The sequence below is a fragment of the Encephalitozoon romaleae genome, chromosome VIII (assembly GCF_000280035.1).
Source record: "Encephalitozoon romaleae SJ-2008 chromosome VIII, complete sequence".
In the NCBI taxonomy this organism is placed as follows: domain Eukaryota; kingdom Fungi; phylum Microsporidia; family Unikaryonidae; genus Encephalitozoon; species Encephalitozoon romaleae.
In genome coordinates, this window is record NC_024903.1 from 105,333 (window position 1) to 127,595 (window position 22,263).

At 42.1% G+C, this 22,263-nt stretch overlaps 18 protein-coding genes across 18 annotated transcripts; 14 read left to right on the forward strand and 4 right to left on the reverse strand.

The window, feature by feature from the left end:
* Positions 1-31: 31 nt before the first annotated feature.
* Positions 32-1,714, reverse strand: EROM_081100 (histone acetyltransferase; the record flags this gene model as incomplete). Its single annotated transcript, XM_009266748.1, has 1 exon — positions 32-1,714. The coding sequence occupies one exon, from the start codon at positions 1,712-1,714 to the stop codon at positions 32-34; it is 1,683 nt and encodes a 560-aa protein (XP_009265023.1).
* A 130-nt stretch (positions 1,715-1,844) lies between these two features.
* EROM_081110 (coatomer complex subunit beta) lies at positions 1,845-4,304 on the forward strand (the record flags this gene model as incomplete). Its single annotated transcript, XM_009266749.1, has 1 exon — positions 1,845-4,304. The coding sequence occupies one exon, from the start codon at positions 1,845-1,847 to the stop codon at positions 4,302-4,304; it is 2,460 nt and encodes an 819-aa protein (XP_009265024.1).
* Positions 4,305-4,366: 62 nt separating this feature from the next.
* Positions 4,367-5,371, forward strand: EROM_081120 (WD40 domain-containing putative guanine nucleotide binding protein; the record flags this gene model as incomplete). The annotated part of the gene is made up of 1 exon (XM_009266750.1): positions 4,367-5,371. One exon carries the CDS (start codon positions 4,367-4,369, stop codon positions 5,369-5,371), a length of 1,005 nt encoding a protein of 334 aa, XP_009265025.1.
* A 40-nt stretch (positions 5,372-5,411) lies between these two features.
* EROM_081130 (Rad3-like ATP dependent DNA binding helicase) lies at positions 5,412-7,265 on the forward strand (the record flags this gene model as incomplete). The annotated part of the gene is made up of 1 exon (XM_009266751.1): positions 5,412-7,265. The coding sequence occupies one exon, from the start codon at positions 5,412-5,414 to the stop codon at positions 7,263-7,265; it is 1,854 nt and encodes a 617-aa protein (XP_009265026.1).
* A 32-nt stretch (positions 7,266-7,297) lies between these two features.
* EROM_081140 (hypothetical protein) lies at positions 7,298-7,831 on the reverse strand (the record flags this gene model as incomplete). The annotated part of the gene is made up of 1 exon (XM_009266752.1): positions 7,298-7,831. One exon carries the CDS (start codon positions 7,829-7,831, stop codon positions 7,298-7,300), a length of 534 nt encoding a protein of 177 aa, XP_009265027.1.
* A 46-nt stretch (positions 7,832-7,877) lies between these two features.
* EROM_081150 (hypothetical protein) lies at positions 7,878-8,822 on the reverse strand (the record flags this gene model as incomplete). Its single annotated transcript, XM_009266753.1, has 1 exon — positions 7,878-8,822. One exon carries the CDS (start codon positions 8,820-8,822, stop codon positions 7,878-7,880), a length of 945 nt encoding a protein of 314 aa, XP_009265028.1.
* Positions 8,823-8,996: 174 nt separating this feature from the next.
* On the forward strand, positions 8,997-9,887 carry EROM_081160 (putative short chain dehydrogenase; the record flags this gene model as incomplete). The annotated part of the gene is made up of 1 exon (XM_009266754.1): positions 8,997-9,887. The coding sequence occupies one exon, from the start codon at positions 8,997-8,999 to the stop codon at positions 9,885-9,887; it is 891 nt and encodes a 296-aa protein (XP_009265029.1).
* A 64-nt stretch (positions 9,888-9,951) lies between these two features.
* EROM_081170 (ribosomal protein L23) lies at positions 9,952-10,392 on the reverse strand (the record flags this gene model as incomplete). The annotated part of the gene is made up of 1 exon (XM_009266755.1): positions 9,952-10,392. One exon carries the CDS (start codon positions 10,390-10,392, stop codon positions 9,952-9,954), a length of 441 nt encoding a protein of 146 aa, XP_009265030.1.
* A 388-nt stretch (positions 10,393-10,780) lies between these two features.
* Positions 10,781-11,152, forward strand: EROM_081180 (hypothetical protein; the record flags this gene model as incomplete). The annotated part of the gene is made up of 1 exon (XM_009266756.1): positions 10,781-11,152. The coding sequence occupies one exon, from the start codon at positions 10,781-10,783 to the stop codon at positions 11,150-11,152; it is 372 nt and encodes a 123-aa protein (XP_009265031.1).
* Positions 11,153-11,217: 65 nt separating this feature from the next.
* EROM_081190 (putative WD40 domain-containing protein) lies at positions 11,218-14,004 on the forward strand (the record flags this gene model as incomplete). Its single annotated transcript, XM_009266757.1, has 1 exon — positions 11,218-14,004. The coding sequence occupies one exon, from the start codon at positions 11,218-11,220 to the stop codon at positions 14,002-14,004; it is 2,787 nt and encodes a 928-aa protein (XP_009265032.1).
* A 37-nt stretch (positions 14,005-14,041) lies between these two features.
* Positions 14,042-14,758, forward strand: EROM_081200 (RNase P subunit p30-like protein; the record flags this gene model as incomplete). The annotated part of the gene is made up of 1 exon (XM_009266758.1): positions 14,042-14,758. One exon carries the CDS (start codon positions 14,042-14,044, stop codon positions 14,756-14,758), a length of 717 nt encoding a protein of 238 aa, XP_009265033.1.
* A 64-nt stretch (positions 14,759-14,822) lies between these two features.
* On the forward strand, positions 14,823-15,467 carry EROM_081210 (hypothetical protein; the record flags this gene model as incomplete). Its single annotated transcript, XM_009266759.1, has 1 exon — positions 14,823-15,467. The coding sequence occupies one exon, from the start codon at positions 14,823-14,825 to the stop codon at positions 15,465-15,467; it is 645 nt and encodes a 214-aa protein (XP_009265034.1).
* Positions 15,468-15,561: 94 nt separating this feature from the next.
* EROM_081220 (hypothetical protein) lies at positions 15,562-16,902 on the forward strand (the record flags this gene model as incomplete). Its single annotated transcript, XM_009266760.1, has 1 exon — positions 15,562-16,902. One exon carries the CDS (start codon positions 15,562-15,564, stop codon positions 16,900-16,902), a length of 1,341 nt encoding a protein of 446 aa, XP_009265035.1.
* A 137-nt stretch (positions 16,903-17,039) lies between these two features.
* On the forward strand, positions 17,040-17,351 carry EROM_081230 (hypothetical protein; the record flags this gene model as incomplete). The annotated part of the gene is made up of 1 exon (XM_009266761.1): positions 17,040-17,351. The coding sequence occupies one exon, from the start codon at positions 17,040-17,042 to the stop codon at positions 17,349-17,351; it is 312 nt and encodes a 103-aa protein (XP_009265036.1).
* An 88-nt stretch (positions 17,352-17,439) lies between these two features.
* On the forward strand, positions 17,440-17,714 carry EROM_081240 (hypothetical protein; the record flags this gene model as incomplete). The annotated part of the gene is made up of 2 exons (XM_009266762.1): positions 17,440-17,459; positions 17,483-17,714. 2 exons carry the CDS (start codon positions 17,440-17,442, stop codon positions 17,712-17,714), a joined length of 252 nt encoding a protein of 83 aa, XP_009265037.1.
* Positions 17,715-17,776: 62 nt separating this feature from the next.
* EROM_081250 (hypothetical protein) lies at positions 17,777-19,042 on the forward strand (the record flags this gene model as incomplete). The annotated part of the gene is made up of 1 exon (XM_009266763.1): positions 17,777-19,042. The coding sequence occupies one exon, from the start codon at positions 17,777-17,779 to the stop codon at positions 19,040-19,042; it is 1,266 nt and encodes a 421-aa protein (XP_009265038.1).
* Positions 19,043-19,104: 62 nt separating this feature from the next.
* EROM_081260 (hypothetical protein) lies at positions 19,105-19,995 on the forward strand (the record flags this gene model as incomplete). The annotated part of the gene is made up of 1 exon (XM_009266764.1): positions 19,105-19,995. The coding sequence occupies one exon, from the start codon at positions 19,105-19,107 to the stop codon at positions 19,993-19,995; it is 891 nt and encodes a 296-aa protein (XP_009265039.1).
* Positions 19,996-20,059: 64 nt separating this feature from the next.
* EROM_081270 (coatomer subunit beta prime) lies at positions 20,060-22,225 on the forward strand (the record flags this gene model as incomplete). Its single annotated transcript, XM_009266765.1, has 1 exon — positions 20,060-22,225. One exon carries the CDS (start codon positions 20,060-20,062, stop codon positions 22,223-22,225), a length of 2,166 nt encoding a protein of 721 aa, XP_009265040.1.
* Between the last annotated feature and the right edge of the window lie 38 nt (positions 22,226-22,263).

Genomic DNA, 22,263 nt, shown 5'->3' on the forward strand with positions numbered 1-22,263 from the left:
AAATTTTGTTTAAACAAGTTTCATTTATAAGTTAGCTTGTAAGGTCCTTGACCATGTATGGGCCCTCCAGTACATATCCAAACCTAGCATAATAGTTTCTAGTCCCAACACCAGAAATAATTGCTATTTTCTTTGATTTATGCTCCTCCCTTGCAATTCTTTCAGCCTCGGCTATCAAAAGTGTTCCATATCCTTGATGTTGATACTTCTTCCCATCACTCTTATTTATACCAACAGCACTTCCATACACATGGAGTTCCCTTATTATGGATGCATTCCCGTTGACCACCCCAGGATGATACTTACTTTCTTGGAGCTTAGCTTCTTCTCTTCCAGATAATAAATCTACATCCTTTAACTCCTTTCGAAATGTATCCACACTGCACTTGCGTAGCCTTAGGAGCCCTATAAGAATGTCTTGCTTCACATCTTCATAGCTAAGAAATGTCTCCCAGCCTTTGTTTGCTACATAATCCCTTCTCACCAGTTCAATTTCTTCAGGTAAAATACTCTCATGGATATTCTTGATCCCAACCTCTCTAGTTCTTATATCCCTACACCTTGTCTTATAGTCTCTCATTCTGGCCAGTGCGAGCTCTCTTATATTACCGTGCTCCACCCCAGAACTCACAAGTGTCATGGGAATGTCTCTTTGCACCCTGTATACCCTCATCCATGGCGGTACAAATGAAAGAATCCTTGCAAGTATGTCAACCAGCTCATCAGGTGAGTAGTTCTTGTATTTGTTATTTTTCCATAACTCAAACAATCCTGTACCCTTGATCACAAGAGTAGGATATATCTTTAATCCATCGCTCCTGAAGTCAGGATTGTCGAAATATTCTCGGAATTGTGCGAGATCTCTCTTCATAGGGACATTTGGAAGGTTAGGCATCATGTGTGCAACTATCTTGAATCCAGCATCTTTTGACAGTCCAAAAGACTCACATACACTACCCACAGTGTGCCCTCGGTTGGTGTCCATCGCCACATCCTCATATACACTTTGGACTCCTATCTCAATCCTTGTGCATCCGTATTCTAACATTTTGCTTAGATGTGGACGAATACAAAAGTCAGGCCTTGTCTCTATTGTTATTCCAACACATTTCAACCGTCCCTCTGCCCCAACCCTTATTGCCTCTTCAACACTTGAGGATGTATGGCCGCTGAGAGCATCATGCAGCTTCGAGATAAAGCTGTCTCTATACGACTCAGGCAGAGACATGAATGTTCCTCCCATTATTATATACTCAACCTTGTCTATACTGTGCCCAAGCCCCTTAAGCTGCTTCAGCCTCTCCCTTGCCTGATCAAATGGATCATACCTGCTTCTTATAGCTCTCATACTTGTTGGCTCATATCCTGTATACGATTGAGTAGAATACTCAAAATCGGAATCCGGGCCCCCAGGGCAGTACACACATATGTTTCCAGTCAGTGCTATATGCGGGCATCTATGGGGCTTACACATTACAGCAACTACGGCAACCCCAGATGCAGTTCTGACAGGCTTCACCCGAAGTTGCTCAATTAGATGGCTATACTCTGGAGGGATGAATGAGATTATGTCAACCACACGTGGGGTACTTCCAAGCTTATACTTTTTGCATACTCTGGACTTAATTCCATTCACATCTATCTTCTTTTCTTGCTTGTAAAGTTTGATTATTTCGCTTGAGATCTCGTTGCATGCTTTGAGGAAGTCAGACATTCTTGGGGAGTTTGATGGTAGGAATTAATTCTTTAAGAAGAAAAGTAGAGTTGGTCACACTTGCATACCAGGCGATTGCCAGGAAAGAGGCCTGCTCCGGATATTTTGTATTCGATTTTGAGCCCTAAAGATGCAGGCTTCTCTATACTTAAACACATCAACACAGATGAGAAAAGATGAAATCATGCAGAAGCTCAGGTCAAACAGCGAACAGGATAAGATCGAAGGAATGAAGCAGATGATAGCACAGATGAGCCAGGGAGAAGACTTTGGTGCTCTTACACACAAGATAACAAAGGAGATATTAGTAGTGAAGAGTAATGAACTCAAAAGGCTGTTCTACTACTATCTAGAGTTGCTCCCGAAGTCTAGAGGGACTCAGTCATTTGAAGAGATGCTTCTTCTGTCAAATCAGGTTAGAAAGGATCTCGAGCATCCAAACGAATATGTCAGGGGGTTTGTGATGAGGTTTGTCAGTACATTGGATGATCAAGACCTTGTTGGGAATTTCTACAAGTTGATCAAAGATAACTTCAGTCATCCGAATTCATATGTTCGAAGAAATGCATACTTCTGCCTAGGAGAAATCTTTTCAAAGATGGATACTTACAAGGAGGTTCCGGATCTCCTGTACCATGCACTGCTCAGGGATCTAGATCCTAATTGTTTGCGAGAGGCTTTTGTCTCTCTACACTTGTCAGACCCTAGCTTGGCATTGAGGTATGCTAGTGAGGTAGGCCTGTCAATACCCAGTGAGTTGTCAACAGCCATTATAGAGAAGATTGATGACGAAGACCTTCTGGAGAGATTTCTTTTTTCAGAGGATAGCCTGACGGCATTTGAAGCAGGGATATCAATCCACAAAACTAGCAGCAATCAACAGCTATTGAAAAGGGCTACAGATACTATATTGAGATGCCTTGAAGACCTTCCTGCATACAAGGAATACGCAATTGATGTGCTCCTCCTCTCTACATACACATTCTCTGGTTATGCAATGAGTTTCATATCATTGATAGATCCATATGACTTGGGCTTCTGCTCGAAATGCCTAGATTTCAGCTTCAAGATTTCGGAAACTCATGAGTTCCTGCACATCTCCGACTTCCTAGGATCCAAGTTCATGGATACCCACGATGCAACTATACAGAATCAGAACTTCAAGGTCCTTCTTCTAGAGAAGATGGCGTACTTTGCAAACGTCTACTCGTCATATAACGAAGAAATAGTTTCTGAGGCACTGGAGGGTATTGTATCTGAAAACCCGGAAATGAGCTATGGCTCCTTAACATTTCTTTCTTCCTGCCTTGAGGTTATGAGGAAAAGCTTTGAGCCTGGCACAGAAGGGGGGATGGAATATGTAGGTTACCTAGAGAAGCTAGTAAATAAGATAAACGAGGTGAAGTATGGAAAGATATTAAGGTGTTGCTTTAGTCTTCTTAGGAAACATGCCACAAGGGATATCTTCCTGAGGGTTGTTGGAGTGCTAGACTCTTCGTTTGAGCTTCCAAGCAAACCTCTGTATTTGAGAAGCACACAAACGTTCTTAGGAGCATTCATATGCATTGAGCTTTCGGAGATGTGTAAAAGCCTAGGGGAAGACCTTAAGGATAAGGTTATTGGTATTATGTTAAAGTTTGTCGAGTATGGAAAGGAAAGTAAAAGCATGGATGCAAGTTCACATTTGACTATCGTGTCATGCATCAGATCTTTGATATCTTCGAATCCTCAGTCTGAGATCTCATTTGACAACTGCAGGCGGTGTAGGGAAAATGTGCTTGATCCTATTGTTCTCCCTGGAGCTCGGGTTTGCGATGAAAGGAATCTAAATAAACTTCATGAATTCCTGAGCAGGGATGAGAGTGGAGAAGCAGAGATGAAGAATGTAACACAGCTTACAGGGCTGTCTGATCCCATCTATGTTGAAGCAACCACGAGTTATACTCGATATGAAGTTGTTATGGATGTGCTGCTTATCAACCAAACGTCATCCTATCTCCAGAATGTTCTACTGGACTTTGTTACGAGCCAGGGATTCAGCGCCATCTTCATTAACACGCCGTTTTCGTTGTCCAGCAGATCTGTTGTAACAAAAAGGTTTACATTCAGAATTGTAGATGGATCGAATGGGTTTATAAGTGGGTCCATCACGTTCAGGTACCCAGACGAGAGTGGGGAGTATGCCAACACGACATACACGATCAACTTGTCTGAGGTGAAGACGTCTGTGTCCAAGTTCCTTGAGCCAAAGAAAATGGATTCTGATGGATTTAGAGAGATGTGGAAGGAGCTTGAGTGGGAAAACACATATACTCTTAAGTTTGCTACGCGAAGAACATTGGAAGAGATATTTGGGGAGGTGTGCAAGACTCTTAACGGAGAGGTGGTAGACATTGAGTGTGATGAAAGCTATGGTGTTGGGAACATAGCATGTTCTACACTGCAGAATGTATGTGTACTAATCAATGTATGCCTAAGAAGAGGAGAGTATGTCCACTTTGAGTCACGGATCCGTAGTAGGAAAGAAGGAATAGTGAAGTCTGTAAGTGCAGTGGTTGGGGATGTACTAAAGTCTCTCAAGAATAAATGATGAGCTGATGTTCAGATACTCTTGTGTTCGTGGATTTCTTTGAAAATTTTTGATCCCTGAAAATGACATCGGCTGAGCTAGAGGTTTTGGAGTATTTGAATGGACACAAGGATGAAGTGAAGGGGTTGAAGATTGTGCGAGTGTCTGGAAGAGAGATTCTGTATTCCTCTTCCAAGGACAAGAAAGTTTTTAGCTGGGACCTGCATAGCAAGATTGAATCTGAGTTTGGCAAGATATTGAAGCTGTATGAAGGAGGGCATTCCAAAAGGATCAATGGGCTTGATGTATCGAAAGATGGAAGGATGATGGTGACTGTTGGGTCTGATGGAATAGGAAGGATCTGGGACACGGAGGTTAAGAAGTCAAAGCGGCTTGAAGGGCATACCAGGGATGTACTGTGTGTAAGCATTAACAGTAACGATACAAAGATAGTTAGCGGGTCTGTGGACAGGACTATGAATCTTTATAACACAAGGGGAGAGCTTATTGCAAAGATGGGGAAAGATACAGAGAAGATGCACCGAGGATGGATCAATTGTGTTGCATTCCATCCCATTGAGGAGAATGTTCTTGCAAGTGGGTCCACAGATGGTACAGTGAAAATATGGGACCTTGATTCTCAAGAGCACATGCAGACATACCTGGGAGGGGTCTATGTTGATTATGAGAGGGCAAAGGAGAAGAAGGTGTTACCTGTTGATTATGATGAATCAAAGAGTGTCACTGCAATGGCCTTTTCGAAGGATGGGTCCATCCTGACATATGGGGAGAAGAGCGGGAAAGTGTATCTTGTGAATCTCGACACTAAAGAGTGTATTCAGAGCCTTGATGCAATTACTCCAGTCAGATCCATTGCTGTTGGCGAGGCCGAGCCTGTGATTGCTCTAGGGACTGATGATTCCGTAATCATCTGGGAAACTATCAACTCAAGGGTTATTGCGAGCCACAACCTTAAGGAGATTGGAAATGGAGTACGATGCCTGTCCCTAGCGTTTTCTGGAAATGCTCTTTATTGCGGGCTATCTACTGGATCCATTATTCTACTGGAGCTTAGAAAATCGGATTAAACTGGTTCTTTGATTTTCTTTTACTATTTATCTCCCTGAGATGAAGAGGATTGAGTTATATGAGGGGCAGAAGCAATTTATTAAGGATGCAAAAAAGATTGTCGATGGAGAGGCTGTTGGAATATTTTCAAGCCCCACTGGAACAGGAAAGACCATGTCTCTACTCAGTGCAGTGGTAGATTATATCGATGTGGATGGAGTGGAGTTGAATCATAGAAATAGGGTATTAGAGCAAGCTCTTTTCCAAAGAAATGGGGGAACTGTATTCTATTGTACAAGAACACACACCCAACTGGCACAAGCAATAAATGAGCTTAAGAGACTAGACGTGAGATGCAACGCCGTTGTACTGGGATCCAGAAAGATTTACTGTCTAAATGAAAAGATTCTCCAATACAAGAATTCTGATGCTATGAATGAAGGATGCAAGCAGATTGTCAAGGAAGGGTTGTGTGCATTTTATGATGGAGGTGAGTTGTTTGATGGATGTGGAGTCCTAGATGTAGAAGATCTAACCCTTATAGGAAAGGAGCAAAGGCTTTGCCCCTACTATGCATCCAAAATATATTCCCACCAGTGTGATATTGTATTTCTTCCTTATCAGCTATTATTCACCAGAGAGGGTAGAAGAAGTGTAGATATTGATGTCCGAGGAAGTATTGTCATTGTGGATGAGGCACATAACATTTGTGATTCTGTGATCCAAATGAATACATCAACTATACTGTTTATGACAATAAGCAAATACATTAAGGCTATGGAGATGTACAAGGAAAGATATAGCGAGAGGGTTAGGAGGGATGGGGTGCTTGAAAGGATTTTAGAGGTACTCAGAAGAATTGAAGCCTTTGGACTCATGCATTGCAGGAATATGAATGAAGAAGAAGGCGTGATGGGGGTTTCTGAGTTTCTACTTAAGACAAGTATCGAGGATTTCAACATGCTTGAGATTGAGGACTATATAGCCTCTAGTGGGATTTCTAGGAAGTTGGAGGGATTTGAGAAAGATCTGAACCTACAACTTTCAGAGATATCCAAGTTCCTAAGTCTTCTGACAATGAGTGATAAGGGCGGAAGAATCTTTTACACTTCAAAGAGAATCAAGTTCACACCTCTGGATGCAACAATGTATTTTGAAGATGTACTTGAATGTAAATCATTATTGTTTGCTGGAGGAACAATGGAGCCTATTGATCAGCTCGCCTCTGTTCTTGGAAAGAGGAGCCCCCAATACTTTTCATACAGAAGTGTCTGTAGAGACTTTTTGCCAATTGTAGTGGGGTCCGGACCATCTGGAAGGGAGGTTGTAGTGAATTACGAGACAAGAGAAAGTACGGAATCCGTTAAGGACGTTGCCTCGTCTATACTCAACTTCTCGAATGCTGTTAGAGACGGAGGAATGGTATGCTTTCTTCCTTCTAAGGCCTATCTTAAGATACTTAGAGAAGTATGTGGAGACATGATAGGGAGAAAGAAGGCCCTGTATGAGGATCTCACCAACTTTCAAGAGTATGTGTTAGAGGTTAAGAAAGAAGCTTGCATTCTTTTTGCAGTGATGGGAGGAAGACTTAGTGAGGGAATGAACTTCAACGACAAGCTATGCAGGCTGTTGATGGTTGTGGGGGTTCCTTATCCCAGCCAGGATCTTGAGCTTAAAGAAAGAATTAAACACAATGGAAGAGGATATACTACATCGATAGCAATGAGAATAGTGAACCAAACTTTAGGAAGAGCATTGAGACATAAAGATGATTATGCCGTGTTGGTGTTATTAGATAGAAGATATGCTCAACTCTCAAAGCTTATAAGCTCGTGGATAAGAGAAAGGATTGCTTGCTGTAGCTTTGGAGATGGCCTTCTTAAGGCAAGTAGATTTCTTAATAAAGATAGATAGATGCCTCTAAGCGCTTTATTTGAATGGATGGCCTATTCAAAAAACCCATCCATCTTCTTGATAAGCTTCATTGTGATTCTAGGCCCTATTTCATTGAATCCAACTTTTATATCTTCTTCCTCCTTTGTAACAATAGCATAGTGTCTTACATGGATAAGGTCTCCATCGAAATAGAAGTGTAGGTTTCTTTTGAATGTCTTCGGTTGGGAGGACAAGGACATAAACAGCTCCTTGGTATCACTCTCTCCAGTAAATGTTATGCAAGGATCGTCTTTGTAATACTCACTACCCACCATAACGTACTTTGGATTGTAATCAATTACATTGAATACATATGTCGGTCCTTTTGGTCTAACTCCAATCTTGATGTCCCTTGCATCCACTAGAATAAAGTGAGACAGTTCAAGTATATCAGCAACATCCAGATATGACCTCACAGTCGTATTCTTATCTCTAAGCTTTGACGTGACATTGGGTTCTAACATTCTGCGTATGTGCATACACATCTGCTTGGATCTCTTTGTGGGCTTCTTCACCGTTATTACCAGTTTGTTCAGGAATCCCATCCAGGGGTCTTTCAAACCCAGACTTTGACTCGTTTGCAGACAGAGGTCAGATATTTGGGATTTTGGAAACGTCTATCATGCTGTCTTCATCTCGATGTTCAAGATTCAGGAACCCGGCTGCAACATGCTTCTTAATGTTCTCCATTTTTTGGATGGATTCACAAATACCATTCCCCGGGGTAACTAAGAACTTGATCGAATAGTAGTACAGTGCTATGAAAAAGGCTGTCTCCACAAGTGAGTTGACCGGGAGACCTCGACTATAGTCTCCAGCAAAAAACATCGCTGTCATCCTAGCTACTCCAGATGCACCATCAAGGCAGAGGTATCCTATAATACCAATAATCTTAGGTTTTACCCTATCAAGAACTTCCTCTATCTCAAACTTAGTGATGACTTGTGTGTATGAGAGAACGTCATGCACTTTACACATCTTGAGTAACAGCAAAGAGTACAGTGATAGCAGCAGAGAGGTTTCTGCAATGTTTAGGACTTCTACAAGATAGGATCCGAGATCATGCCCACTGCAAACATGAAAGACTAATGGATACAGGAAACTTCCAAGCAGAGAATAATACTTGACAAATGCAATGGAGGTCTTTTCGTCAATCCCTAGGACTCTAAATCTTCTTGATGACACAAGAGGTATGATAAGAGAAGTAGCATAGAACATAAAGCTTTTCTGGAAGCTCCTTGCAGATAGCTCAAGCATCTTCAAAGAGTGGCTGTTCACACTCACTCTCTTGAGCAAAGGCGGTGTTCTTCCTTCCAGGTGATTCTGTGTGTAGAAGAAATAGTAAACGGTTGTGAATATTAGGGCCAGGAGAAAGAATATCATCCCTTTCTTCCTTGTAGACTTGATTTTCTCTATGTACCTTGTACCGGCAGGCTCTGCCTTGTTGTTTGCCCTCAATGCAATAAGATTTACAAGCGTAGCTCCAAGAATAAGCATGATTGCAAGCAGAACAAATGGTGAGATGCTTGTGTTCATTTTTGTTTGTTTTAACAAGAAGGAAACCACGCAACTGTAAATTGTTCAAACAGATTTATGAAACAAGCCAACACAATGGAAAAGAGATGACTCAAAAGATGTAGAAGATCATTAATTAATCCCATTAAACCCGAAGAAACGGGCTCCAAATAATTTTTCTTTATTGCCCTGGAAATGGTCATCCAGCTAATATATCTGGGTGTGTCATATGTGCTGCTGAAAGTGGTCCCGATTGTGTATCAGTACATATACTCCAAGTGCAGGAATCATCAGGTGTGGGAGGGGATAAGAAAGAAGTATGTCCTCATCAATGGGGCGACAGGAAAGGTTGGAAGGGGCCTTGCAAAGAAGTTTGCAGAGAAAGGGATGAAGATTCTTCTTGTTGGGAGAAGCGAGTCCAGACTGACAAGGCTTCATGCAAAAATAGAAAGAATGACAGAATGCCATATGCACATTGTAGACTACAAAAGAAGCCCCAATATATCCTTTGTAGACAAGTACGACATAGGGATCCTGGTTAACTGTGCCAGTGCCATGAAGGATAGCCCTGCATATTTTGTGGAGCAGTCTGTTGAGGAGATCATGAATGCCAATCTTGTAGGCGTGATGTCTTTGACAAGATATGTACTTGTCAATATGATGGATTGCGGATATGGATATGTAATCAACGTTGGATCCTTGATGGGAGAGGCATCAACTCCCTTGTATTCTGCATTTGGATGTTCTAAACAAGCGTTAAAGGCCCTGTCGGACTCTCTTTATTATGAGCTTGAGGGATATAATGTGAATGTAGAATATATGGGAGTTGGAAGTGTATCGTCTGGAGAGGATGGAGAAAAGCCCTCGCTCTTAAGGCCTTCTTCGGATACACTTGCCGAGTCGATTCTTAACACATTTGGATCTGCAAAAATGTCTGTACCTTACTTCCCACACTTCATCCTGTATCTTATAATGCTTTGCATTCCCTCTCCACTTTTGAGTAGAATAATTCTCCGAAGAAATAAAAAGGAAATGATTGAGGTGAGGAATCGAGAGCTGAATCTTGAAAACCAGAAAATAAAATAGGCCCTCCACTGGAAAGCTTGAAGCGGATGCGCTGGGGTTAGTAAAGAATAAAGCCGATTTATTATCAATTGATAGATGATGCTTGGGATGATATCTTGGGCCACATATCAGCAACCTCTCTGGGCACAGGTCCAGCTATCTGTGCACCTCTCAACTCTCCCTTGTTGTTAATAAGGACTGCTGCATTATCCTCAAACATAATATGAGATCCGTCGGTACGTCTCCAAATCTTCTTCTGCCTTATAAGAATGGCATAGTGTACCTTCTTTCGGAGCTCAGGCTTTCCCTTCTTAACAGATACAACACAGATATCTCCTGGAGCTGCAGCCGGAAGTCTGTTGAGTCTTCCTCTGTACCTCTTCACCCCAATACATCTGAGGATCTTTGCCCCACTGTTATCTGCACACTTTAGAAGCGATTCTACTTGTACACCCCTTGACATCTTGTATCGAGGCTTTATTGAAATCTTCTTCTCCAGAACCTCTGTCTTCTTCTCGGCAGCCATATTTCTGGGGCTGGGATCTAAATTTTTTTGTAAGGGGAGAGGATTCAGAATAACCTTTCTTCAGGATCCATGTCCAGAATGGTTCAAGGCACTTCCATACAAATCTTTCATACTGACCGTGGGCCTTGATATCCCAGACCTCGTTCCATTCTTCTTTCCGAGATCTTGCCATATGCTTTGCCTCAACTCTTTGACCTTTGCCTCTCCCAGTTGATCGGTAAGAATCTTGTCCATTTCAAGCAATCTCAGTCTTATCTTTGTTTTGACCTCAAGCTCATCAGGTGCATTCATTCAAGAATGGGATGGTATCCTTGTATATTTACCCTGCTGTTTAGAAAGATCACTCTGGACACTCGTTCTTGGATAATAATTATCTCCACCCCATCCGATGAAGCCGTTTCTTGTGGGCCTTTTGAAGTGCAAGAGGTGCTCGTTTATGACAAGATTGGTTCTACAATGCGAAGAGGTGGAAAGCTGCAATGCAGACGATGTCCAGATATTTAACAAGCATGTGTTCACTGAGAATGGTGGGGAGAGGTTGAAGCTTCTTGCAAGGAGCCTTGAAGGTTTTTATAGCAACCCTGTCTCTGAACAGGAAATCGATTCTTTTGTTGAAAATCCTGACCATGATGAAAGAATAAAGGAGCTTTTGTTTGGTGTGGATGTTGTGGAGGGAAGTCTAAGATGTGATACATGTGGCCTTATATACCCGATCAGGTGCTCGATTGTGGAGACGGTTGATACCATTGAGTCCAAATAAAAATACGTTCCATAGTTTACAGGTCTGTTACTTTATCTGAAATCCTTTACTTCCTAGCCCTTGGGATGACAGATGTCAAGGCTTTTGAGGCTTTCTATGAACATTTGAGGTCACAGGGAAAGGGAGACCCGGAATTGAGAAGCGAGGAGCTGGAAAAAGCTGTAAGAGAGATGCTAAGAAAAGCAAAGATAGTGAACTTTGAAGAGTATATACGAAGCTACAAATATAGGAGAAGGATGATGAGCAGGCTTCAGGAGACGATGGTTTATGGAAAAGGAGATTCCATGCTCTATGCATCGAAGGAGATGTTCAGAAGCAGCATGGAGCTTCTTGGGCATTCTGGGCAGGTTGATAGGATATGCTTTGATCAGGGGAATAGATTTTTCATGTCTGGAGGCTCTGATGGAATGATTAAGCTTTGGGATGTTTACTCAGGACTTTTGGTGCATAGCTTTATAGGCCACAGAAATTTTGTAAGTGACCTTTGCATCAGCAGTGATGGAAAGATTTTAGTTTCATGTGACTCTCATGGGCTGTTGAGTGCTTGGTCTCTAGAACGGTTTGAGGTACTCTTCCAGCTAGAACTTGGGTGTGAGATCATATTCACCGAATTCTTTGATACGGGTGATGGATCTGCCTACAACCTGATTGTCGTTTTGTCAAGAGGTATTATCAAGACGTATAAGTTTGAAGGAGGTAGAGTTGTATTTGAGTCTGAGAATCTCTGTCTTCTTGATGAGGCCATAAAGGGGCTGTGTTTTACGGATGGAGGAAGGTTTCTCCTATGTAGCGGATGGTGGCCATTTCTTGTTGTCTTTGACACCCAGGGTTTTGATGGATGCATAGTTCTTGAGACCAATGGAATGCCTGTGAATACAATATGCGGGGCGAAGAAGGGGCTTAAAATAGCTGCAGCATGCGACACCCAGGTGTTCCAGTGGACGTTTTTTACAGAAGGAAATCCTGGGATGGGAAACTTCAAGAGAAGAACAAAGGACACATCGTTACAGGGTCACTGGAAAAGATCGATCATCAAAATAGACATCAGCGAGGGAGAATTGGTTGAGAGAATATGCTATCTTAGAGACAATTTTCTTGTATGTATATGCACAGACCTGAAGATAAGAATATATGCAGGGACAGAGCTTAGATGCATCATAGATACACCCGAGATGGGGATTGCATATCCACATCCATTAGAGAATGTGTTTGCGCTGTGTGGAAGTAACTTAAGGATGTATAGTATGGAAGGATTGATTTATGAAGAGATGCTAAGCTTTGGTATCAATGATGCACAATTTTCGAACGACGGGGAATTCTTTGTATTTGGAGACGAGAGAGGAGTTGTTCGGGTAATTTCGATGAATTTTTTGCCAAAGCCTCCCAAGGAACAGTTTTTTCTATCTGATCTTGATCATCTCAACTCTACTGAATGGAATGGGGTTGTTAGATGCATGAAGGAATCCACATACGAGTCTGATAGAAGGAGAAATGAGGATTGGTATCAGGTAGAATATGTTGTTACAGGAAAGCAGAGCAGTTGCATAGGGGTTGAGGACTTAGGATCCAAGCATTTTATGAAGGACCTTATCAATCTCGAGTCGTTCCGAAGAAAGTATATGAATGTACCACTTCCAGGAGAATCTCAAACTGTGGAACAGGCAACGATATCTGAGGATAGTAGTAGTCTGGTAGAGGACACAGAGAGTGAATTATCTGAGGAGTCTGTTGATTATACCAGCGATGAGGAGATGTCAGAGAAGAGCATAGAGACACCACCTCTGAGGAGGTTCCTTATTGATAGTGATGAGTCTTCAGGGAACATCCCTGTGCTAAGGAGGAATGCCCACGATGGAGAAGATGGAGGATTAAGCCCTATCGGGATGGCAAGAAGATTAAGAAGACATAATAGAACTAGAGCTGATAGTGAAGAGGACAGGACGGATGCCTTAGATCTGGGGAGAAGGGGCACTATAGACAGAACCATTCTTTCTCATTACGAAAGGCTGGAGGGTGCTAGTGATAGGAGGAAAGATGAGTTAGGAGAGAGTAGTGATGATAGGTATATGGGCGGGCTGGTTGAAGGATTAGGATATAATGAGCAAGAATTAAGACAATATGTCCAATCATGGCTATCATCGCCAAGTATGGGGCCTCAGCCAGGGGATGATGTTTACCTGGATTCCGAAGGTCTTAGAGAATTCCAGTTATTTGACGGAAGAAAGAAGTTTGAGGGGCCTACAGGAGTATGTTCTGGATACTACGAAGTAAGATCTCTTGAGGCTGTCAAGTACAATCCTCCATTCCTTAAAGTAGTACTTTGCCTTGGAGAAGAGAGCTTCTCTATAAGATATTATAGATATCCTGGGTCATCGCCTGTATTGTTACTGAAGGAACAGATGAGTGTCAGTGCTGGGGATTTCATAAGCTTTGCATTGAACGGAATAATATCTCGAGGGAAAGTATCTGGGGTTCGCGGTGTCCATCTTGCTGTTGACTCTGGAGGAAGCTCTGTATTAGTTGAGAGGTCGGATGTGTTAGTTCCAAGGATCCTATTTCCTTCGAATGTAAAGATGGAGATACTAAAGATGATCAGGCAGAATAGGATGCATAGGGGCCTTTATGTAACCTTGAGAAGAGAATCTAATGGATCTTACTATGAAAATGTTGCCTCCACTGTCAACCTGGGGGTCATTGAGGAGAAGATTCAGAATGATCTATACCGTACTGTTGGGGGATTAGAGTTTGATCTTGACATTGCAATCAGCAACTCGATGTATTTGGGGCCAGTACTCCACGGGCATTGCCAGCAGGTTGTGAATGGGATCCGGATGATAGTGAGAAATATCTAAGGATATGAGGAACTAATTTCAAGGCCCAATCACCCTAATGTATTATGACGTGAATATCAGCTTGGATTACTTGAAGCAAGACATGAAGGAGTTAGAAGAGAATGAGTATGAAGGTTTTTGTGTGAATAGAATCATAAAACCAAGAGATTTGGAGAAAATCAGATACGAACCTGTTGAATTCCTTGGAGCAAAGCCTTGTTACAGCCGTGTGGAGGTTGTGTTTGAAGAGAAGGAGGAAGTTGGATATGATGCAAAAAAGTCTATGAAGTATGATCTGTTTGTTGTGAGGCTGAACGGGGTTGCTGGGATGGACAGGCTAATAAGATGTCAGCCAGATATGATTACATTCAACTATGGGAGTCAGATTCTTCCATTCAAATGTGGACTGGTCAGGACGGCAATCAAAGAGAATATATTTTTTGAGGTACCATTGAGGGAAAGCCTGTATGGAGGAACTTCCAGTATTATGTGGATGAGGAATGTACGTAAGCTACTCTTTATTACGAATGGCAAGAATGTTGTGTTTAGTAGTGGGGCACGATGCTCCACGGAGATCAAGAGGCCTAGGGACATCACGAAGATGCTGGAGATGTTTGGACTTAAGAAGAAGAGGGCTTCTGAAGTGATGCTCAACTCCTTAAGACTTCTAAGAAGATGTGCAATGAAGAGGTATTATTATAGAGGCTCTATTACCCACAGCGTTGATGAAGGATCTTTGAAGAGGGATTTTGTACTATCTCTGTACAGGGGATGATTGGTTAAGAATAAAGCTTGGCTATGATAGCTATATTTCACCTATCTTTTCTAAGCCTTCACTGATGTATTTTGATATGAATGTGAGCAGTAGATGCCTTGGACCAGAGTTGATGGATGTTTTAAGACAGCTCGGACATGATGGGATCTGTGTAAACACTGTGGTTGAGTTGGACATAGTGAAGAAATACAAGAAGCCTTCTTTCGATGGCTGGAAAGACAGGAGGATTTATGAAAGAGTGGAGATAAAGTATAAAGATTGTGAGGATTGGGATGATGTTAGAAAGGATATTGATCCCGATGTTGTTGCAGTTCGATTGGAAGGCATGAAGGATTTCAAGAAAGTTCTTGAGATGCGCCCAGATGTGATTACATTTGATTACACCAAAAGCTTCTGTCTTGGAAGAGATGAGTTCATTGAAGCTACAAAAAGAAACATATTCTTTGAGATTCCCCTGGTATGCGGAATGTACAGCCAAAGAAGCAAAGCCATGTGGATGAGGAACGCTAGAAGACTTCTAAATGTCACTGGGGGAGTGAATGTTGTGGTTGGGAGTGGAGCAACATGTCTTACGGAGATGAGAGGAGGACAAGACATCATAAAGATACTCTGGGGGCTTGGGATGAGTGAGGATAATGGAAGAAAGGTATTGCTGAACTCTGCCAGGCTGGTCAGATCTTGTGATGTAAGAAGATATGTTATGAATTAAAGGATGGGATTGGTTCATTGGGAATAAGGTTCTGAAACGGCTCTTGTTCTGTGATCAGTGAGATAAATAGAGTTTTGAAGCAAAACGAAAAGTCATGGGAGCAAGAAGAAATAGGATGAGAGGGCGAAGTAGGATTCAAGGCCTTGGGAAGGGTACTATCCGAGAGGTCAAAGAGATTAAGAAGGAAGAGAAGCAAGAAGGAAAATTCAATGTCGACTTCCAAGAGCTCAACAATGAGTTGTCTACCATTGAGCTGAAGGACGAGAGTACAAAGCATTCTGATGGCAGTGAGGCGAGCTGTGAGAAGGATTCTTGTATGAACGATAGAGATGATAAGGCTGAAGAGATCAATGACAAAGAAGTGGTAGACGAGAATGGCAGAGACGTTGAAGAAGAGGGTAAGATAGGAAGCAGACAGGAGAATGAAGTTGATGTTGTAGGGATGTCTCAGATTCTCCATCCCATGACACCGAATGTATTGACTAATGCTGTGCTTCAGACACCCGTGAGAAGAGTACTCCATGAAGAGGGAAACAACCTTCTCGTTAAGGAGGAGGGCCTGATGCTTCCGAGCAAGATGATCATCAACAGGTATCCTGGGTATCTATTTATTCATATAGATCAGGTGGAAAGGTTCATGACATCTAGGAAGGAGGTAGAGAGCGTATCCATTAAGATTGAATCGAAAGGGATCCTCTGCGAGACAAAGCGATATCCTGTGAATACAAATGTGGGAATGAATGAGATGCTGCGGGTTCCTATAAGCAAGGTGGAAAGCACGGGGACACCATTGAGATTCATACTTCTGCTGCATCACAAATCCGGGCATGTAACAAAGTCATGTGAAGCCATGCTTATAATTGACAGTAGCCGAATTCGGTCAATACATAACAATCTTCTTGAAAGTAGGTTAGCATGGGACAACTATGTATCAAGGAACCTGCTCAAGAGTATACGAAGTTTTTTCACAAGTGGAGCACCGGATGCATGGAGTCTTAAGATCTATCTGTCGTTTATATCTGAGGACGAGTTTAAGCTAATTCCTGCGCCTCTCCCTCAGGATCTTAAGTCCCTCAGCAAATGGCTAGTGGTGAAGAAGTTTTCCTACAATATATGGTTCCGAGGATTTGTGAATGTCAGAGGAGATGCTGGAAAGGCATGCACCAGCCTGTGGAAGAGAAGATATGTAAGATGCTATGGATACATGATCTTTGTATTTAACGAGCATTCCAGAAGTCTCATTGGTACAATAAGCCTTGTGGATGCATGTTTTGACCCAAGCACAAGCAACAAAGTGTATCTAGAAAATTTCCTTCGTATTAACCTTGGGCGGAGTTCGGTTGAGTTCCACTTTGACACAAAAGACAAGTACAATACATGCAAGAATGCACTAAGTATGATGCTTCCTCAGTCGCTGTTCTACAATAAGGTGTAGTTGCTTGGAAGGATCTGTGCTTTCTTGGGAGACATTATCTTATTAAAGACCTTAACATGAACTTTCTTTTCACAATTTGGGATGGAGGGAAGTTTTCCCGCCAAGATTAAGGATTTCTAGGAAATTTAGGATCCCAGATGTTTATGCGACCTGTTTTGAACGAGACAACAAATGCCACTAAAAGATCTGATTCTAAGGGCAAGGAGATCGAAAGTGACAAGGAAAGGGTGCTTTGCTTTCTGAAGAATACCTACATGAAGACTAGGGATCATTCTCTGAGATATGACCTGAAGAAATGCCTAGAGATAATTGAAGGAAAGGAGAACCAGGAGATTACCGACCTCCGAAATGCCTTGGAGGAAGCCCTTGTTGAGAACGAGGCTCTGTTTGCAGAGAAATGCGAGCTCGCTGTTACTCTTGAATGTATGAAAGCAGAAAAGGGGGAATGACTCGTTGGTGGTGATATACATTAAAACTTATTTAGTGATGTGAGAGAGTTGAGCCGATTTATTGGTATGTGCTTTACCCTGGGTGGAAATGTATACGAGATATAGATTGTAAGTGAAGGTAGCTAATTTAGGGTTTTTGCAAGGAAAGGGGCACGGGTCGAGGATGGAGTGCTTCAAGAGTTTGTACAAGAGATCATCCGAGGGTTTGGAGGTCTTGATTTGCTGAGCAGGGTTGATGTAAAATGCAATGGAGGAATTATTGGTGTTGAGGCCGACGAAGAGGCCTCCAATGTTGTGCACGGGTCTCTGTTTTTCTGTGGTGAATATAAATCTGTTAAATGCAGATTCGAGCAGGTTGATTAAATAGTTTGCTGAATATGGTATTTACCTATAAATTATTTCGAAATGATTTGTTTAAAAAACAGATGCATCTGAAAACAATGACGAAGAGTTTGGAAGGATACAAAGAGGTAAAGGTGATCAGAAGGGAGCAAAGAATCCTAATTAGTTCTGCGGTTGACATGACGAGCGGAGAAAAGATTATTCTTGAATCGGTGGATCTTTCTGGATTTTCTGAAGACTATCGGTCGTTATTGATGAGTTTTCTATTAAACCACAAGATTAACCATTCTCCTTATGCCATGAAAGTTCTAAAGGTTCTTGAAGGGGAGGACTGGATCTGTGTAGTACAGAAGCATATGTCTCTTGGGCCTGTTGATGGACTTATCAGAGACCAAATCTTTTTGAGTGATGATTTCATATTCTACGTGTTTATGCAAATAGTGTATGCCATGAAGATAAATGGAGATGAAGGATGGTTCTGGGACAAGATGTCTCCGAGATACATATGGCTTGATGAGGATGGAAAGGTCCGGATATGTTGGGCAGACGTTGTACTGGGGCATATGAAAGCTTTAGGGGAGCAGATAGAAAGGTGGCGCAAGGGAACGGAATGCGGAAAGGATGTGAGGCTTCAAAGTAAAATTGATGGAGAATCGGTATCGTTCAGGAACTTGAGAAAAATATTTGTAGAGCTTGCCTTAAATCCGTCTGAGCCTTCTAGAATGATTTACACAAAGGATATGGAGGACCTTGAAGACTCTCCACTTGCAGGACATAAGGAGAAACTTTCCCCGGCTCTAAATGGATTTGCATCACTTTTGTTTGAGGAGAAAGGAAAGGTGAGTGATCTAGAAGAGTACACTAGAAGGATGATCCAGGAGAAGAAGATAGTTAGCAATCCTCGGGAGATATTCAAACCGTTAAGAATGATTATAGAAGAAAGGAATAGAGATGAGGAATTTAGTACCCTGGAAGGAATGAAAGAGCATAGTGGAGGGATTTTAAAGATGGAGGAAGGAGAAAGTGCCAGTGGATCTGAGGAGGGGTGGAAGAGTGAGAGTGGAAGCAAAGGGGATGATGAAAGGGTTGGGTCGTTTGGAACAAGAGAATATAAAAGAGGCAGATTCCATGTATGTGAAGCAATTCCATTAGGAGAGAGGGAGAAGGGATTAAAGATGAACGAACAGATGAAGAGAATGGTTAGGATTGTGAGTGTACAGAATCAACAGATAAGCCTCCTTACAAAGGTATTGAAGCAATCAGGACTCCTAACTAAAGAAGTAGATGGAGAGCTTTGTGAGTTGGAAGAGTTGATGAGCTTTCTCTTATTTGGGATGGAAAGACAGTAAATACATCATCATAGATAAAGTTTGTTTAATCTACTTCTTCTTTGTACCGAAGTCAAGCCCCAATGGAGGATGCTTCTTACTTGTGTGACTTGAGTTTCTATTCTTCATCTAGTGCCGGAGATTCACTAATTGCATCCGACAAGATGGGGGTTGTGCACATAGTGGCGCCTGTGATGAGCACGATGAGTGTGGATCATTTCAAGAAAGATATCAAGTTCTATCCCACTGATGATCTATGCTTTACTACTGCAGACATGTTCAAGGGAATACGGGTATGGGACAGATGCCTCGGAGAGGTGGTATATTCCTATAAGGAGGATAGTATTAAGATGCATGCATATAGCCGGACAGGATGCTTGGGGGCTGTCGGAGAAGGGTGTGTGAAGCTCTATGATCTCAGAGTCAGATATAACATTGATGCAATACCTCTAAAGATGTGCTGGAAGGCTGAGTGGGGAGAGGATAAGATATATTGTATCAACGACGAGTGTGTGGTTGAGTATGACACTAGGAACATGAGCAGCATGATGTGCTCTGAGAAGAGCGAAGCACAATTGAAAAAGAAAGACATTGAAGGAATTCTTGACTTTGCCAGCACCAGCAAAGGAGAGTTCTGCACGGTTCTGAGGGAAGAGGTGACGTATCTAATGAGGATATCTGGGCTGGAGGTAATGGAAGGAACCAGAAGAACATCGGTTGGGGGTAAGATCATAAAGATTGAAGACTCTTTTGATGATTTTGTGATTGGAACAGTGAACGGAAGTACAATGGGTTTTTATGAATATAAGGACACCTGGACACACAAGTTCGACGGGCTCACGAATGTGGATTGGATGTGGTTTGGGAAGAACAAGACATATATGTTTGCAGATAGAAAGGTGTATTTCATGGTGGGAGGATACGAAAGGTTCAAAACGGCTATGAAAGGAGGACCAGACACTGCTGAAGGATGAATAAGTATGGCATCATAGATTGCTGGTGAATAAAAATGGTCTGGGAAGATGGGGCATAAACAAAATGAAATTCAAGAGAACAATACAAAAAACATTTGGATCGTCGAAAGTGAAGAGCATACAAATGCATCCTACAAAAGCCATAGCAATAATAGGGCTGTTTAGTGGGGATGTACAGGTCTGGGATATAGATAAAATGAGCATGGTGAGTAATATCCATGTATCTAATGAGCCTATTAGAACCTGTGTAATCCTGAGTAGAATGGATTGGCTACTTGTGGGGAGTGATGATGGAAATGTCAATGTCTATGAGCTAGGGAAGTATAGGAAAATCAAGACTTTCTATGCACATGACGACTTTATCAGAAAGATTGAAGGCCATCCTCAGGATTCGTTGTTTCTGACTGCCTCAGACGACACGACATTAAAGATGTGGGTATATGAAGGAGAGATAAGCCAAAAGATGGTGTACACAGGACACACACACTTTGTAATGGATGTATGCTTCTATCCAAATGATAGTGGTAAGTTTGTTTCATGTTCTTTAGACTCAACAATCAAGGTATGGAACGTAGGCCAGTCGCATTGTGTGAAGACATTCAGGGGGCATGCATCAGGAATAAACAGTATATGTTTCCTCAGCGGAGATTACTTAGTTTCAGGGGCCGACGACCTGGTGCTAAAGGTCTGGGACTTTCAAACGACCCAGTGCATAACAACTCTTTCTGGACATACAAACAACATCAACAAAGTATATCTATTTACTAGCTTCCCATTGTTTGCCTCATGCGGAGAGGATGGAAGCATAAGACTATGGAATAACAAGACATTCAAGCAAGAGGACTTACTTATGTTACAAGGGGGGAGAGTCTGGGATGTGAAGGAGAAGGATGGAAAGATAATTGCTGGATGTGATGAGGAGCTCGTCTTTATCAATGCTCATCGAGGCTCGTCTCTTGTTAAGATGAGCAAGAGCAGAATATTCTATTCTGTTTCAGGCTCGATTTTTGGAGTCAAGAGTGGGAACATAAATGCGTCTAAGGAACTGTGTAATGTTGGGTTCTACCCCGATGAGCTAGAAGTCTCTCCAAGTGGAAAAACAATAGCAGTTGGAAGTGAAGGAGAATTCCATATATTTTCGTCGTTAGGATTCCGAAAGAAGTTTAATGGAACAGGGAGGGACTTCCATTTCATAAATGATGACGAGTTTGTTGCGAGAAACGGGGATGATGTGAGCTTTTACAAGAAGACTGAGGTTGTCAGAAGTATCAGTATAAAAGGGATTAGCAAGTTGTTTTGCCTAAGCCCTACTCTAATAGGATGTAATATTTGCGACCAGACAAGGATTTATTCATACTCGGGAGAGTTTATTTTATCCATTGACCATGCCTCTGACCATCTGGCCATAGTTGGGGACTTTCTAGTTGCATGCGGAACATTAGTAAGAATATACCGAGTGAATTATGAGGTCATCGACGGATTTATTGAGCAAGGGATTGAGGTTCCTGAAGAGGGGATAAGCGACGCATTAGTGCATCTTGGAACCGAATACTACTCGGTTTCATCATGGTGTGCAAGCGAGGAAGTCTTCTACTTTGTATCAAACAATAAGGGATACTATCTTATCTTGGGCGACAAGCCTTATGTACATCACTTTTCGTCTATCAATGGAGTAGTTGCCGGTATTGAGGACGGAACTCTATTCTATCTTCATGACAAGGAGATTGAGTCCAAAAAGATCGACATGGAGTTTCTTGAATTCCAGAGATCTGTAATGCTTGAGAAGGAGTACAAGATGACCGAAGGCATACGTAGCAAGGCGATTGCATTCTTTGAGTCTCTAGAGATGCATGAAAAGGCCTTGGAACTCTGCACCGATGATAACCAGAAGTTTGAGATTCTCCTTAAGCTAGATAGATATGATGAGGCATTCTCAAAAGCAAACAGTATTGTCAAGTATGACAAGCTTGGAAGGTACTTCCTTAAAGCAGGGGAGCTATCGAAGGCATCTGAATGCTTTCTTAGATCAAAGAACTGGGTATGTCTCCTTCTTGCAGATATTCTATCTGGGAAAAAGAATCTTAATGTTGCTGGAGCAGAGTGCAGGAAGGAAGGAAGGCTTAACCATGCATTCTTTGCATATCTGAAGGATGGGCAGTATGCAGAATGTGCGAAGTTGCTGGAAAGTACACCTTTCTTGCCCTTATTTGCCAAAAACTATCTTGATTAAATAGGCTTAGCTCCTTTTGAAACTCTCTATCTTCATAA